The following is an 18,825-nucleotide window of genomic DNA, read 5'->3' on the forward strand; positions in this document are numbered from 1 at the left end:
TTTTTTTTTTTTTTTTCTCATTTCAGAATTTAGATTCCTACCTGTCTTTCTGTTTTTACTTTGTATTTTCTTCTACACACATATCAGGGTAAAATCACTCCACCAGGGATAAAATCCTTGCATATAAGCTCCTGGTGTATGATGGATTTTGTTTTATATAACTGTAGAATTTGCTCCTGTAGTTAAAGATGCCAGGTTCATAGTTACCATCATTTGTCAGTAGCCAGGCTCTGCTTGAGCCTATTGTTGTTGTTAACTGTACTTCTTTAGCCAGGATATAATACCTGTTATAATCCATTTTTCTCCCTTGTATGACAACATTGTTATTATGCAGGGTCATAACCATCACCAGCGTCCAGTACCAAAGGAATTGGTGCTGAACTAAATAGAAAGCAACTTCCCATCTTTAATACTTTGGCAAGGTAGATTCCTTGGATAGACACCAAGACCCCGAAGCACCCGCAGCTAGACAACATCCCTGAGGAACAGACGTATGCTAGGGAAATGTTAATACTAGAGATGAAGCGATCTGCCATAATAAATGTGCAAGTTTCAACACTGAAAAAAAAGAATAAAAAATAGACAAAGAGGCAGTCTGATCTGAAGAACTTGGCTGTTGTGGCCTGTGGGACCTGCAGCCCTCTTGCCCTACCATGGCAGTTCCCAAGGCCCATGCCAACCACACTATTTATATCAATAACCTCAATGAGAAGATCAAGAAAGATGAGCTGAAGAAGTCCCTGTATGCCATCTTCTCCCAGTTTGCCCAAATCCTGGATATTCTGATATCTCAGAGCCTGAGGATGAAAGGACAGGCTTTTGTCATCTTCAAGGAGATCAGCAGTGCCACTAATGCCCTGCGCTCCATGCAAGGCTTCCCTTTCTACGACAAGCGGATACACATCCAGTAAGCCAAAACCGACTCGGATATCATTGCCAAGATGAAGGGTACTTTTGTGGAGCAGGACCACAAATGGGAGAAGAGGAAGCCCAAGAGTCAGGAGATGCCATCTGCCAAGAAGTCTGCAGGGTGGGGCAGCAGCCCCTGTGATGGGAGCTGCGCAGGGCCCTGTCCCGGGCCTGCCACACGTGACAAAGGCGCCCTACATCATGCACCACATGCCGGGCCAACCACCCTACATGCCACCTCCTGGCATGATCCAGCCTCCAGGCCTCACACCAGGCCAGATTCCTCCTTGGGCCATGGCCCCACAGCAGCTTATGCCAGGGCAGATGCCACCAGCCCAACCTCTTGGAGAATCCACCAAATCACATCCTGTTCCTGAACAACCTGCCAGAGGAGACCAATGAGCTCATGTTGTCCATGCTTTTCGACAGTTCCCTGGCTTCAAGGAGGTCCACCTGGTGCCTGGGTGGCATGATATTGCCTTCATGGAGTTTGACAACAAAGTGCAGACCAGGGCCGCTCATGATGCCCTGCAGGGCCTTAAGATCACCCAGAACAACGCCATGAAGATCTCCTTTACCAAGAAGTAGCACCTTTTCCCCAGGCCTTACCTTGCCTCTGCCCCCACCCCTGCTCTGGGGCTGCCCCTCCCCTCTTGGGCTCAATACCCAAAGGTAAGTCCCCTTTTGGGGGCCTTCTCTGAGCTGTATGTGAATGTGTGGTTGCTACACAGCATGATACCCAGAGTCTGTCCCCAGACATTGTACCTGGCGCTGTTAGGCTGAAGTTAAAGTGTTTTTTGAGGTGTGATTTTTCACACTAAAAAAAAAAAAAAAAGAGAGAGAGAAAGAAGGAAAAGAAAATGACAAGATGCAGAAATAAAATGTAATCCTAGACTCTCAGCCCACCCAGGACAAGTCAAGAACACAGTGAAATAGAGGAAAGTGGAAGCCAACAACCAGAACTTTCTGAAATGATAGCAATATAAGTGAAAAAAAAAATGGAAGAGGTTATAGGAAAAAAATAATCTCTAAGGTGCTAAAGCAAATGACAATCAAAATGAGGATATTAAAGCAGACACAGACAAAAACAGAGGAGCTTAGTAAGATAATAGGAACCATGAATGCCCAACAAAGAATTGGAATCCATGAAATAGATCCAAACAAAACTGCAGCGGATTATAAAACCCCATTGAGAGTATACACAACAGATTCAATAAGACAAGATAGAATATCAGATCTATAAGACAGTATTGTAGCAAGCAACCATGAAAAGAAATATATCATAAAAATAGCAAGACAGGGCTGGGGATATAGCTAAGCAGCACAATGTCTGCCTGGCATGTGAGAGGTCATGAGTTTGATTCCTGGTTAAAAAACAAAAAAAAACTGAAACTAAACAGCACAAGACTATGAAAAGTCAATCCCACAGCTATAAGATGAAGCAAAGAAGAACAAACTAAGATTGACTGGTGTCAGTAAGAAAGCTGGAAACAGAGCAAAAGCCATAAAATCTCTTCACAGAAATAATGGTAGACAACCTCCCAAATATAGATTAAGAAATTGACTTACAAATAAATAAGCCATATACAATTCTAAATAGCCATGACCAAAATAAGTCTACACCACGGCATATAATAATCAAGATTCCAGAAATTCTGCACAAGAACAAAATATTAAAAGTAGCTAGAGAAAAGAAACAATCTATAAAGAATCACATCAGAATCACAGCAAACTTCTCAACACATTTCACAGCAAACTTCTCAACACAAGACCTGTGTAGAATAAGTTAAGTCCTGAAAAAGAACAACCTCCAATTCAGATTGATGTACCTCTCAAACTGTCTTTCAAAATCAGTAGAGAAATAAGATACTTCCATTACAAAGCACAACTAAAGAAATTCATGACCACCAAACTAGCTCATCATAATTCTCTGAAGGATAGAATAGAAGAGAAAAAGCAGACCACAAACCAAGAACACCAGTAGAAAGAAGCTACCAGGTAGGGTGAACAAACAAAGGGGAAAGACAGGGAACCAACAAAAGGAAAATAAGATGAAAAAGATAAGCCAATAAATACGTTATAACCATCAATGTAAATGGTCTCAATTCACCAATCAAAAGAAACAGACTGGCTGAATGTATCAAGAAACAAAATCCAACAATATGCTGCATTTAGGGAACTCATTTAACTCAGAAAGAAATTCATAGGCTGAAAGCCAAAGGATATAAAACAATATTAGACTGGGCAATTGAGACTGGGCATGGTGGCGTGCGCCTGTAATCCCAGCTCTTGGGAGGCTGGAAACAGGTGGATCACTATAAGACTGATCTAGTAGTGAGATTCTGAACACCCTGTAGACCCTTCCCTAAAATACAGAAAGAGAGAGAGAGAGAGAGAGAGAGAGAGAGAGAGAGAGAGAGAGAGAGAGAACAATCATAAATATATCCATGCACCAAATACAAGTACACCCAGCTCATAAAACAAATATTAACACACAGGAAAAATCAAATAAGCGTGAGCACAACTGTAATGGAGGACCTTAAAATACTCCACCTTCACAATTATATAGATCAAGTAGACAAAAAAAAAATCAATAAACATCAGAATTAAACACCACCTGTGAACAAACAGACATAGTAGATGTTTATAGAATGTTCTGCCCTGCAACATCTGAATACACATTCTTCTCAGCTGCACATGGGATGTTCTTCAAAATAGAACACATAGTAGCCCATAAAACATGCATAAGTAAACACAGAGGAATCAAAATCACCCCATGCATATTATCTGACCATAGTGCAATGAAGATGGAAATCAATAGCAAAACAAACAACAAAAACCTACATAAACATGGAAATTAAATAGCACCTTCTTGTACAAACAATGGGTCTCAGAGAAAATTAAGGAAGAAATTAAGCAATATCTATAATTAAACAAGAATTCTGACACAACATACAAGAACATATGGGCTAAAGCAGTCCTGTGAGGAAATTTATAGGGATGTGCCCTCACATCAGGAAAACAAAACAAACTCAAATAAACAACTGAATGTTGAATCTCAGATTTCTAGGGGAAAAAAAGAAAAAATCAAACCCAACCCTCATCTGAGAGAAGAAATTATAAAAAAAGAGCAGAAATTAATGCAATTGAGATTAAGAAAATAATGCAAAGAATCAATGAATCATATAGTTGATTCTTTGAAAGACTGAATCAAACTGATAAACTCCTAGCCAATCTCATCAAAAAGAGGAAAGATTCAATCCATGCAATTACAAATAAAAAGGGGGAAATCAAATGTATTTTGCAGAAATTCAGAAAATCACCAGTATCTCCTTTGAGAACCTATATTGGTTTTTTGTTTGTTTGTTTGTTTGTTTGTTTGTTTTTGTTCTTGTTTTGGCTGGCTCAGCCCACCCTAAAGGCAGGGCTGGCATAGCATGTGGTGTTGGGGACCGAACCGCAGGCATTGGGTACTTGCCTAAGCTAGCCTAAGCAGGGGCTTTAGACTGCTGAACTATCTCGCCAGCTCCCAAGAACCTGTATTCTAACAAGATGGAAAACATAGAAGTGGACAGATTCCTAGACACATATGAATTTCCAAAGCTGGATCAAAAAGATATAAAAATTCTAAATAACCAAATATCAGTTAATGAAATTAAAAATGTAATTTAAAACTTATCAACAAAGAAAGCCCAGGTCTTGACAGATTAAGTGTTGAATTTTACAAGAAATTTAAGAGAAAAACTAAAACTCTTTAATGAAATTTAAGGGGAATCAATAATCCCAAAATCATTGCTGGAAGCAAGTATTACCCTGATACCAAAACTATGGAAGGACCCAACCAAATAGAGGCAAGGCAGGAGACATCATAATCCCTGATTTGAAATCATACTATGTAACTACAGTGATAAAAACAGCACGATGCTGGCAAAAGGAAAAAAACACCTAAGGTCAGTGGAACAAGTTAGAAGATACAGAAACAACTCCAAACACAGTCAGCCACCTTCTCTTTGACAATGGTGCCAAACATGTTGACCAGAGGAAAGAGCCTCTTTAATAAAAATGGTGCTGGAAAAACTGGCTTTCCACTTGCAAAACACAAAACTAGATCCATGTCTCCCACCATCCACTGAGCTACAATTGAAATGAGTCAAATATCTAAATATTAAAACAGGAACACTAAATCTGCCAAAGATTTAATGAACAAAAACCCTGATCACATGGGAAACATTATGTCGAATAACAACTGAGTTGCTATCCTATCGAAGAAATCACTATTAGAGGGAGACAGAGATATAGTTTAGCAGTACAGCTCCTGCCTGGGAAGAGCAAGGTCCTGAGTTCCATTTCCAGCACACACACACACACACACACACACACACACACACACACACAAAATTACCATTAGAGTGAAGAGACACCCCACAGGATAGGAGAAAAATTTGGTCATTTGTCCCTTAGACACATGACTTATATCTAAGGACACATACAAAATTGAAAAAAATCAGATCCCCCCAAATTCAAATATGCAATCCAAAAATGGGTATCTGAGGTGAATAAGCATTTGACACATGAAGAAATGCAAACACACAATTACATATATGAAAAAAAACTTCAACATCATTGGTCATTCAAGAGATGCAAATTAAAAAACACAGAGATTCTATCTCAGTAGAGAAAGAAGGGCTGTCATCAAGAAGTCAACTAATAACAAATGCTGAAGGAGCCGTAGGGAACAAGGAGCCCCTCTGTACTATTGATGGGAGTGCAGACCGATGCAACCACTATAATTATCAGTGTGGAGATTTCTCAAAAACTAGGATTAGAGGTCCCATTTGACCCAGCTATTCCCCATTTGGTTATCTTCCTGGAAGAATTAGAGACATCATACCATAACAGTATATGTTCATCCATGTTTATAGCAGCACAGTAAATCTTGGAAACCACCCAGATTTCTATCAACTGGGGAATGAGAACAGAGTGCTACTCAGCCATAAAAAAGAATAAACTAAGACATTTATAGGTAAATGGCTGCAACTGGAGACCCTACTCATAGGTGAAGTAAGTCAGACTCACATGTGGAAACACCTTATTGTCTCCCTGGCATGAGAAAGTAAATGGGGACCCAAGTGTACAACAGGTATGGGGAAATGAGAAGAAATTGTTCAAAAGGAAAGAGAAATGAGGGTGAGGGAAGGGGGAAAGGAAGGAAGGAAGGGAGAAGGAAGAAAGCAACATAGTTATACTACTAGTTTCTCCTAATTCATTAAAAAGAAAGGCTTGTTCTAATATCATTTGGGAAATTTTTTTATGCCCACATCTTATACTCTGAGTAACTACTTGGAAGATAACAACATGAAGCGTATTAGTTACTGTTATTTTCCTATTATTTTGTTGAGATTGTGTTTTCTTTTTCCCGTTTAAAAAATTCAACATTTGTTTATGGTAAAAACCCTGAAGAAAATGGATATAGAAAGATCTAATCTCAGTCTGTTAAAAACCACTTATGACAACCCTACTGCCAACATCATATCAAATGGGAAAACCTGACAGCATCCCTTCTGACAACAAGAACAAGACAATGACTCATATTTAATGCGCTCCTCAAAATATTAGCCAGAGCAACCAGGCAACATAAAGAAATAAAAGGGATAAAAACTGACAGTGTTCCTGTACACCAGTAATGAAATCACAAGAAAATAATTAGGAAAAAATGCAATTCTAACCTAACAAAGACAATGAAAGACCTCTACAAAGAAATCCACAGTACTCTGAAAACGGAGATAGGAAAGGACACAAGAAAACAGAAAGATACCTCCTGTTCTCGGCAGGCGAAACCAATATAATCAAAATGGCCATTCTTCAAAAACTGATATATAGATTTAATGCAATCCCAATCTAAATAACAGCAGCATTCTTCACAGAACTAGAGAAAAATGTCCTAAAATTCATGTGACACCAAAAGAGATTCAGAATAGCAAAAGAAATCCTGAGTAAAAAAACCACACCAGGAGTTTTCACAATCCAAGACTTCAAATTATATTACAGAGCCACACTGATAACAGTGTGGTACTGGCACATGCCTTAGTTATGTTTTTCTTGTTGCTGAAAAATAAACTCGGTAAAACTCTTGAAGATATACAATAGGCAAGTACCTTCTGAACAGAGACCAAGTAACACAAAAATAACACAAGAATCAAAAAGCTTCTGCCCAATCAAGAAAACAACACAGTAAAGGGACAAGCTATGACATGGAAATAAAAATGCAAAGAAATGAGAAAAGAAATTAGACCCATCAAAATAAAGGACACATAAAAAAGACAACTGAAATGAATAGATCCTTCTCAGAAAAAAAATACAAATGGCCAATAAATACATGAAAAGTGTTCAACTTCTCTGGCCATTAGAGTAGGAAATAGAGAGATAGAGGACCAAGAGATGGTGGAGGAAGGAGGTGTGAAAAAAGAACTTAGATGTGTGATATACATGTACCAGCTTGCAACAGGAAATATGATCAGGAGGTATTGCGAAGATGTACCAAATATGAAAAATTGACAAGAAAATGTACTGTTTGCTTTGGGAGCATTCTCAAAGATCTCAGAGTCTGTTTTTATTTACTAGGCTCTGTGTTAGACCTGGATTTGGGATAAGATGATTTAGCTCCACCTTCTGTATCCCATGAGCTTCTTCATTTAGATTCTCCTGCACTCTGTTTCGGTGTCTGCTTCATTAGAGAACCTACCATTGATCCCCAAGAAGCACTCTTTTGTTCTAGGTGTAGAAGGGAATTTCCGTAAGCTGAGAAAGCTGTCCGTCCTCCACACTGCTAGAACCTTCCATCTAAGCTAATTTCTCTTCCGCGTGAAGCACTCAGCACACGTTTTGCTTGGTGGTCAGTCTTCCTAGCCACTGTCTGACAATAGCCTCAGCTCACTTCAAAGGGTGTTTTCTCCTAAAAAGGTAGAGGGCCAGACATCTGTGCTCCATGTGGAAGACAGCATTCAACAGTCATTTGATTTGCACTTTTTAATGCAGGAATGACCATTTTTGGTGGTATTATTGTTCTTCTATAAAGATTCTGCTGGTTACTATGATGATTTCTATGTGGCTTACAAGAGTACCAGGAAGACACACTTTTCTTTTTACTGTCAATGCTGGGGCTGAGACTAGAAGCCCGCACAGCGGTATGGACCGAGTGCGGCACGTCCTGGACCAAGTTACAGAGCAGCCAGTGGTTGTGGCTTAGAATTTGAGTTTTTACCCAATTGTGTGAATCTGGGGCACATCTAATTTTTCTCTTTTCTCCTTTATTATTAGTATATGTTTGTAATTCATAATAAATGCATTCATGGTGTGTTACCACACACATACATGTCATATCTCGATCCCTCTTACTGCCCCTCCCCTCCCCTGCCCTCCTCTGACCTGTCCCTGCCTTGAGGTTTACTTTACATAAGAACAACACGTCATCCTGCTTATATGTGGTCTAGCATCATAACATTGAAGAACCAACAATGTGAAGCTGAGAAAAAGCCAAACAAGGCTGGCATTTGGACAGTTTCTCTCATTTTCTAAAGATTAGAAGCTGGGTGTGGTGGCCCATGCTTGTAATTCCAGCATTTGGGAGGCTGAGGCAGGAAGATCACTGTGAATTCTAGGTCAACCTGGACTGCATAGTATGACCTTGTCTCAAAACAAAACAACAAAAAAAATAGAATATACCCTGCGTATTCTGATGCTTGAGGATCAAAAAAGAGGCGAAGGCATTGCATGCACAGAAAGCATTAGGTTAATGGGAAGTTGTTCGCAACTATTATTAAAATGTTTTTATTAACAATTTGGGAAAGCTCTCCCTTTTGATATTTTAAAATTGCATGTGCTCTATTGCAGATATTGAATGTTTTCTTTGAATTCACTTGCTCTTGTTAATGATAGGCAAGTATTAAGATTCATGATTTTCATCTATGTGTAAATTACAGCAACCTGAAGTGTGGAAAATTAATATGTTTACATAATAAGAAAGAAATCCTCAGAAATAAGGAGGCCATTACTATTTATTCCAACATAAGTGGACAGATCTGCGTTGGTGCGGAATATGCTCTCAATCATAAAAATAAGGGGAAGATGTGGGTGCAGGACGGGACTGTGTGTGATACAGGAAAGGTGGGTAGTTTCTTCTCAAATAACTTCTGGGAGCCGGGGAGATGGTTCAGTAGAATAAGCGCTTCCTTGGCAAGCGCAAGGGCCTGAGTTCAATCCCTGGTTCTGCCTAAATAAATAACTTCTGAATACTTTATACCATAGTTTCTTTTGGGTTTGCTTTTATTGTTTTGTTTTGTTTTTGATATGGGGGTCTCAGGATGCAGCTTAGGCTGTCCTTGAACTCACCATGTAGCCCAGGCTGGCCTGGAACTCACAGTCAGTGATCCTCTTGCCTCAGCTTCTCAAGTGCTGGGATGACAGACCTGTGCCAGCACAGCTGGCACTTAGTACTGTATCCTTAAATGACATATATTTAATATTTTCTCATGGTTGAAATATATAGCCAGCATTAAAATTTGGAAAATAAGAAAAAGTTAATGAGCAAAGGTTCTGCCATCAGGCACAGGTGGTATTTCTGTGAACTTTTCATGGGCTACTTTGTTTTTTCTTATGAAAATTACACATATTCACTAAATGGAGAATTATACTGCTCATTCGTTGTATTTTCTTAAATTGCATCATGTTTCACAGTGAGTACTTTTAATGTCATGAATTATCTTTTGAAATAATTTTTCAAATGTACTTATCTTTAAGTTATTTTTAATAGTATGCATTTGTAGTACACAGCAATTACATTCATCTTGGGGACCCAGTCCATACACACAGTGCATCTGTCTGTCTCGGTTACTTTTTTCCCATTGCTGGGATGAGGTACCCAACACCCAAAATTAAGGCAGGAAAGGGTTTTTAGCTCAGTTTGTGATGGTTTCAGTCCATACTCAGCTGGCTGCTAGGCAGAGTGGCACATGGCAGAAGGCAGCAGTTCATGGTGGTGAAAAACAGCAAAACAGCAAGAGCGAAAGGGCAGGCGTGCTGGCGGCAATGGCAACAGAGAGCCCATCTATCTCCCTTAAGCTGCATTGAGGCTCTCTGCCCCAGGCTGGATGCAGCACTCATACCCATAGTCCCAGCAGCACTCACACCCATAGTCCCAGCAGCACTCACACCCATAGTCCCAGCAGCACTCACACCCATAGTCCCAGCAGCACTCACACCCATAATCCCAGCAGCACTCACACCCATAATCCCAGCACTGGATCATGAATTAATCACAAACTGTACACATCACAAACTGTACACATAACTGCAGGAGGCTTTGGGGGGCAACTAGAGACAATCCATAACAGCATCTTAATCATTTTTACTTAGACTCCTTTCCCTCCCCTCTCCACCCATCTCCACAAAATCCACCTTGTTTTTTATCATCTATTTTTCCCCTTTACTTATATTTAGGGGTTCTCACATAAGAGAAAACATGCAATTTTAATCTCTGTCTGACTTACTTCACTTAGCCGTAGTGTCTCCGAGTGATTCCATTTTTCCACAACTGACTCAAATGGAACCACATGGCACAGCATTGTGTGTGTATGCATCGCTGTTTTACGCCTCTGTACACTGATAGACCCACTGATTGCTACCAAGATAGAGCTCTTAGGAACCATACTCCTACAAGCATGGCTGTGCATGGATATTGTAATACAATGTCTTCAGCTTTCACTGGAAGATAACCAGAAGAGGTATAGCTCGGTCAAATGGAATTGCTACTTTTAACTTTTTGAGGCATCAGCATCCTCATTTCCATAATGGTTGTTTTTAGTTGTTAAAATGTTATGTGCCTGTTTTACACATGGAAACAGTAAAGATTCACATAGTAAAACAAACACATATACATATCTGAGATATAATTATATGACCATTCTGGTGAACATGCTTTCTACCTGTTTACTTACATACATGTATGCACAGATATAAGCTATTTTCTAACTAATAATTGTATGTGTTCATCGGTATAATGTTCCAAAATACATAGACATTTGTGTAATGATCAAAGCAGAGGAAGTAGCATACCCATCACTTTAAATATTTATCATCGACTCATTGTGAGAGTACTCAAATCCCACTTGAAAAATATAACACATAGCTAGAGTCCCCCTCCTCTGAACATGAATCTGCATGCCATCCTTGCGCAGGGGCCGCGCTCATCTCCTCTGTATCGTTCTGATTTTAGTGTACGCGTTGCTGAAGTGAGCTCTGCAATTGGGGACCAGAATGCGCTCCTCCTTTCTAACAGTAACATTGTACCTGTTGACCAAACCTCCATCTCACCCTTCCCATACTGTCTCCAGCCACTGGTAACCACTCTCTAATCTCAACTTCCTTCTAACATTTTCAGATTCACATACGGTAAGATTACATGGAACTTCTGTGCCTGGCATATTGCATTTAACATAGTGTCTCCCCTGCTTATTCATGTTGCCACAAAGGGATTATTTCACTCTTTTTATGACTAACTTGTATTCCGTCATCTGTATACGCCACATATCTTTATCCATTAATCCATGTTAGGCATTTAAGTTTAATTCAGTCTGTTGGATAGTGGATACCATGGGTGATGCTGCAACGCACAAGAGAGTATGCATCTATTTGATTTATGGATTTTATTTTTCATTTGAGAATAATCTTGAATCAAATTCAGTGATTAGGTTTAGGATTGACTTTATGGGAAAATTTGATTTAGTTTTTGTCCAATTCAGTTTGTGACAAGAATCACGGAAAAACATTAAATTCATGAACAAAGGTGGAGATACAGATTTAGACAGACAGACAGACAGACAGACAGACAGACAGACAGACAGAGACAGAGACACAGACAGAGATAGAAGTAAAGAGATCCAATAGGGAAGTTACTGGCTCTTATGGTAGTTGTAATTTATTTTGGGTCAGAGTAAGAAGCTTCATATTGCTTTCCAGAACTGGTGTACTAATTTTCATTTCCACAAGCAGTATATAAGGACTCACCCTTTCACCACATCTTCACTAATTTTTGCTACTGTTTTTTGTCTTTTTGATGGTAGCCATAGTAGGGGATGTTTTAAATTAAATGACAAATCTAGATAGAATATCAATGAGCTTATTTTGACTTATTCCTTTCTTTTAGGTTTGTAGGAATAAACAATGTGTAGATGATACATACTTAGGTTATGACTGCACACCACAGACCTGCAACAATAACGGCGTAAGTACTTATCCTGGGAGGTTAGCAATCACTTAGCCTACTGCAAAGAAAGCAAATGTGTGTACACAGGCTGGTACACATACACATGCACACACGCACACACACACACACATGCACACACGCACACATGCACGCAGAAGCGTGTGCACACACCCTCATGTACACACATACATACTCATCAATCAAGTAGGAAAATTGGTTTTATTTTACCTAAGAACCATTTCACAATTCTTGAACACACATAGATCCAGGCGCTGATCTTAGAAGACGATGTTCTCCTGCTTTCAGGTATGCAATAACAAAAAGCAATGTCACTGTGATCCCCCATTCGCACCACCAAACTGCGAGAATGCAGTTGGATCATCGATTGGTGGGAGTGTGGACAGCGCACGGCTCGAACCATTCCCTGGTGAGTATTAATCACAGATGGAAACATAGAAAACATCATTTTAATTCATTAAGTTTAAAAACTTTGGCATACCAATTTATATTCAGATTATCTCTAAGCATCAAATAATAAACCACATATGGCCATTTACAATGAACATATAGAGAGTATATGTGACACACACACATATACATACAAGATCAGTTAGAGCCTAGGTAAGAAATCATAACTCAGGTTGGACCTTGAAGGAAGGAAGTCGATACGAGGCATCAGGTAACAAAATGGGAGAAATGAAAAACAACCAGAAAATGATGATAACTAGATATTAACAACAGGAAACTACCAAGGGCTGGAGTGACAATAAAAGGAGATGATCAGGGCTGGCCAAATAGCTTAGTGATTAAAGCGCCTGCAAGCAGGCACAGGGGCTGGGGGTTGGATCTCCGGGCCTGCTATGATGCGCTGAGACAGTGACTGAGACTGAGCGTGGTGGCAAGCACCTGTAATCCCAGCACTTGGGAGGCTGTAAACAGGAGGATCACTACAAGTCAGATCTAGTAGTAAGACCCTGAATACCCAGTAGACCCTTCCCTAACATACAGAAATAAATGAATAAATAAATAAAAGGAGGTGATATCACTAGAACTAGAACCTGAACATGACATCTGACCAAGGTCAGAGCTGGGGAATAGGTACTATTCGAGTCAGCTGGAGGTTTAAAAGATATGGGAGTATACCTCAGCATCACAGCGCCTTCCTGGCAAGTGTGAGGTCCTTCGATTCCCAGTACCAAAAATAAAGATCTAGTCACTATTGGCCATGCTAAGCAAGAGGGGGGAGAAATGCCATAGCTATTCCACTCTGCCAATTCTACAGTGTCTATCTAGTGATGGATTTAGCAGACCTAACTAGAGGAGAGTAAGCCAAGGAGCTTGGTCAATACAGCTGTCTGCAATATTGATCAAAGTAAGGACAGAGTTTAGAAAAAGCCAGTAATGAATCAGAATCTGCAGTAGCAGTTAGGATCAGGCAATTTTTTTTCATATGTTAGTTGTAAGAGTTGCAGTTAGTTTCTTCTGCCCATGCACACAGGCATCCTTTACCCAAGCAGCAATGGGAGCTGTGCTCCTAGCATACACGTTGGTCTTAGTGATATGTTTGATCAACAACTTGGGCAAAAGCGACCTTCTGTCTTTCAGATTCTGACTGGGTCTCTTGGGTAGCTTATTCTGGGAGCACTCATTCCTTTGAAATTTATTTGCAATGCATAAAAAATAACTATACCTAGACACCAAAATATAACCTCTCCACAATAAAGCTTTACCTAAATGCATGTCCCACAAACTTGCAAGCAAAGTTAAATGATTAATCTAAGTAACTAAACTTGGGAGTAATTTCTTACACAGCAACATATAGAAGCCTGGGTAGTGCATTTCTGTAATGAATGTAAGGCTTATGGCCTTTACTTTGGAACTGGTCAGTCCATGGAAGGTATCTAGGGCTCCCAGAGGCTCTTAAAGACAAGTTGAAATTCTACTGAGAAGGTTTTTCAGTGAGCAATTCAAGGATGGTTTAAAAAGGTATTAGTTTCACGCACCTACAATATTTAAGTGGAAATGGAATACCCATCTCTAACAAAACTAAACAAAAAAGGGGGATACAAATGAAGGAGCATTCTGTATCTGTATATACAAAATAGGTAGGAGAGATATACAGTTACTTTCTCTTAATTCAATAAAAAGAAAGTTTTGTACTAATAGTGTTTGGACAGGATATCCTGTCCGCATCTTGTACTATGAATAACTACTATGAAGACAACAATATGCAATGTATTAATTATTGTAACTGTCCTACTCACCTGTTTTGAAACTCTCTCATTGCTATTCATTTCTCAATAAAATTAATTAAAAAGGTATTAGTAGTAGTTAGAAAAAGTGGAACACTTACTATGAAGTGATCAAGTGTTTGACAGCATTGTAGCCTGTGCTAATGTAGAAGGTGAAACTCGTGCTTCCTTTTGGTAGCAAATAAAATGCAGGTTAAATATAAGACAGCTAGGGTGTAGGTAGAAGCAGGATAACAATCAAGTTGATTTTCCTTCTTGGGAAGGAAAGAAAAAGAATATTTTCCAACAAATATTTCATGACAAATGGCTACCAGCAAATTTGAGATTTTATTTTAGTAATAAAGTTCTATCTCAGAATAAAATATATATCAAGCATTTTCCTATGATTTCCTCTATTAGAACTTAATAAAATTTTAAATGAATGTCTGGCAGAGACATCTTCATATATACAAAAGGCCTAAATGTTTTGTGGAAACAGCTCCTAAGAATTCACCCACAAGATGTCTGTGAAGCGTGTTAAGCAGATTTTTCCATAGCAGCCTTACTAAGGCATAGCACAGGGAAAAGCTTGTGTCAAGCAGGCTTGTGAGAATGGCCTTCATATACGAGAGAGAGTTTTGGGACATTTCTTGTGAAATGTGGATGAACAACCAAAGAGCAGAAACAATAAGCCAGACACTAAAACTTTTGAAGGTCGATGGCATAGAAAACCCACTACCAACATAGACAAGCAAACTATAGTCCAGATAGTGAGTGAAACCACATTTCTGCAGAAAAAAATGCTGTTTAAAAAAAAAATGCTAGTGGGGAAAGACTCATCAATGCATTTTATGAGGAAAATGTATCTTTGATGTCAAATTCAGACAGTCAAACTAACAGAAAAAAAAAAATCACCAAGTATGTCCTTTATGAACAAAGTCCCCAACCCCAACAAAACAGTAGCTCATATTCTTTAGCTGTCTATATTAAAACACAATGATCCAGACCAGTGCGATTCTTTAGCATTCAAAAATCAATCAGGGGCTGGAGAGACAGCTCAGTGGAATAAGGTCCTGAGTTTGATCCCTGGTACTACCAAAAAAAAAAAAAGTCAATCTGTATAAAGTGGGAGCAAGGCAATAAAGCCTGCGTTCCCTCCCTAGCTCGTGCATCAAAGAAATGACAGCAAAGGGGAAGCGAAAAGATGAGGAAAGGTAAACTGAGGCTGCTTTTATCATCGCTGATGTGGCCGAGTGCATAGAAAATCCTGAGGAATGTACAGAAACACCCCTGCAAGCAATAAGCGCCTCTTGAGAGAAAGCAGAAATCACCGGGGTATAACAATCAGTTGTGCTGCTATAGAAGAGGAAGAGTGAACAGCAGTCAACCTAATAGCAGTGCTCGGGCAGCCAAATAGCTCAGCGGATTAAAGCATCTGCTTAGGCAGACGTAGCAGCCAGGGCTTGATCCCCAGCGTGTCTTGCCAGCCCCGCCCCCCCGAGCGTGCTCAGACAGCGATTGAGACTGGGCCTGTGTGGTGGTGCGTGCCTGTAATCCCAGCTCTTGGGAGGCTGAACACAGGCGGAGCACTATGAGTCCAATCTGTGCAGTGAGACCCTGGAGACCCTGTCCTAAAATACAAAAAAAAATAATATTTAACACCAAAATAAATGGGAAAACAGGACCTGTCACCCACTAGAAGGCTTGTGATTGCTAAGATGTCAATCGCCACCAAATTAACTGTGCATTTTATTTAATATATATAATGCAAATTTATGCATTACATATGTACCATATTAATGATAAATAGATCATACCCTATGTTAATTCTATAACAAAAGCCTATAGATTAAAAATACTAATGAAAATAGACACAGCTGTTCAGAAATTAACAATTTGGTTCTAACATACACACAAAAATTCTTACAAGAGTCAAATCACTTTGAAAAAAGAGCAGGAGAAAGACTTAGTCTATTGGCCTGATATTGAATTTACTAAATTGCTTTATATTACAAATTCAGTACATAATTCTACTAACTGAGACAGTGTGGCGTTGGCAAAGGTTAGATGCACAAATATATCAACAGAATGGAATAGAAGTTTAGAAATGGGCATATTAAAAATGATTAATTGATTTTTCAGTAAGATTTGAAGGTAATGAGGGAAGAAAGTCCATTCGAAGTGCAACACTGAAGCGAATGGCTATCTGCATAAGTCCAAATGAACCACAGCATCCCGACCGGTTACCAGTCGATGGGAAGTGGCTTATAAATCAAATGTAGAGGCTAAGACTATAAATTTTCTAGCAGTAGCATGACATTCACGACCTTAGGATAAGCAACCATTTCTTAGACAAGACATGAAAGTAAATATTAATGCAATAAAACACAGTTTAGACCTAATCAAAATGTTCTACGTGCAGTGATTTTTGACTAAAACTTTCATTTGAATAGAAATTGCACTTAGTGCTGTTCATCTGTAGTATGGACTGCCAAGGAGACATTTCTCAAAGAAAAAGCGAGGGTTAGGGCTATTAGGTAGGCACTAAAAGAGTTTGTTTTTGTACTTTCTCTGTCAAGTTATCTTCTTCATTTAAAATCTTGGTAAGTATAAAAGCATTGAAGGGTTTACATTTTTACTGTAGGACTCCTAATAAAATGTAGAACTGTCTTTCATGAATTCCTGGTCTTCTAATTGATCTCTGGTGTTTTTTCTCTCCTAGAAAAGAACATCATTGAGGGTGTTTACCATACCAAGCCTAAAAAGTGGCCATTTTTCTTGCTCATTCCTTTTTTCATTATTTTATCTGTACTGGTTGTTATATTGGTAAAAGTCTATTACCAAAGGAAAAAATGGAGAGCTGAAGACTATATGAGTGATGAGTATGTTGATTTCACATTAAGTTTTATTACTTTTATAATTTTTGGTATAATAACTTACAGCATCATGATAAATATCAAAAATAATAATTCAGATTTAACTTTGTTTCTGTATAGAAATTTAGCAGTTATCATGTTAATAATTAATGTAATGAATAATCAGTAGAAATCAACTGTTTTAATCTGATAAAGACTTGGAGCTGGGTGTGGTAACATAGGCCTATAATCCCAGCACTCTGGGAGGATGAGGCAGGAGGATCTAAAGTTTGAGGCAGGATATGTAGCTCAGCAACTTAGGGAGACCCTGTCTCAAAATAAACACTAACTGGGCCAGGCATGGTGGTAAAACCTGTCATCCCAGCAATCTGGAGGCTGAGGAAGGAGGGCCACACACACCACGTTCAAGGCCAGCCTGGCCTGGTCAGTTGGAGGCCAGTCTGGACTACACAGAAAGAGTCTCTCTAATTAACAAACAAAAACAATCCCTCTTCAAAAAAAAAAAAAAAAAAAAGAACATATGCTATTAGATACAATTGGTATAATTTTCATGAAAATTTCTGTAAGCCAGGGAAATAGCTCAGTAGAACAAGCGCCTGCCTGGCAAGCACGAAGTCCTGAGTTCATTCCTGGTACAGCAAAACAAAGACACAAAAACAAATTCTGTAAAATAATTTCTGCCCTTGAATTTTATACCTATGCCTTTTGTTTTACTTAAAATGAATTTGAATTTCACTAAATGAAGTAATAAGACAATGTGCATGGACTATATAATTCATGGGTATATGTCAAGAAGTTCATGTAAAATTGTGGCTATATTTTACCATGCTATGTAACATAGAATAGTTAATAATTTTAAGTATGCTTTACTAACACTTAAATATGTCACAGATTTTACATTAGGTAACTTTATTGTGGAGAAACCAAGTAACTGTAGGGGAAAATAAGGTTGGAAATATAGGAGAAAGCTGAAAAACATTTCATCAATAACATTTTGAGTATGAAATGATTTGGCCCTCGGATATTGCCACTCTAGCTGTCTTTCTGAGAGTTAGCGACAGCGCGGTATGGGACACATGCTCACGGCAGCTGGCTCTTGGACGAGGCCTGTCTGTCCTTCATCAAACGAAGGGATAATGAAAATACGGCATTTCTGTTCAGCAGAGTACTGCTTTGCCGAAATTAAAGATAAATCTGACTCTTATATAGGAAAATGGATGCGACTTGAGATCAAGATGTTAGGGGAGGTAAAGCAGACCACACAAGCTGCAATCGCACAGGAGGTGGTTCTACGAGAGCCTGAAAGTATAAATAAGTGAAATAACCAAATAAAAGGTGGATAATAGGAAACAGGATCTGTGACAGGGGAGGAGACTTAAGCGATGGCGGCGGCAAGGGAGGGGATATGAAAAGAATTGAGACGTGTTATGTCCGTGTACCCGCAGCCCACTGGGGGACACTCGTCCCGCGCTACGCACGGGCTCTAACAGACAGCAGGGAAGGAGACCGATGTGAGCGTGTGCAGGAGCCCTCCTCCGGGCGGCGCAGG

The 18,825-nt window shown here is 39.3% G+C and overlaps 1 protein-coding gene and 2 pseudogenes across 1 annotated transcript in view; 2 read left to right on the forward strand and 1 right to left on the reverse strand.

Moving 5' to 3' along the window:
* Adam2 (ADAM metallopeptidase domain 2) overlaps positions 1-18,825 on the forward strand; it is an 87,584-nt gene that overhangs the window by 64,500 nt on the left and 4,259 nt on the right. The window contains exons 16-19 of the mRNA XM_012514616.2: positions 8,889-9,072; positions 12,110-12,187; positions 12,476-12,596; positions 17,123-17,286. Coding sequence (XP_012370070.2) covers positions 8,889-9,072; positions 12,110-12,187; positions 12,476-12,596; positions 17,123-17,286 — 547 coding nt within the window. The remainder of the gene's footprint in view (positions 1-8,888; positions 9,073-12,109; positions 12,188-12,475; positions 12,597-17,122; positions 17,287-18,825) is intronic.
* LOC101585030 lies at positions 654-1,497 on the forward strand (annotated as a pseudogene).
* Positions 11,076-11,203, reverse strand: LOC111816647 (annotated as a pseudogene).

Source organism: Octodon degus, unplaced genomic scaffold (genome assembly GCF_000260255.1).
Source record: "Octodon degus isolate 3935 unplaced genomic scaffold, OctDeg1.0 scaffold00036, whole genome shotgun sequence".
NCBI lineage: Eukaryota > Metazoa > Chordata > Mammalia > Rodentia > Octodontidae > Octodon > Octodon degus.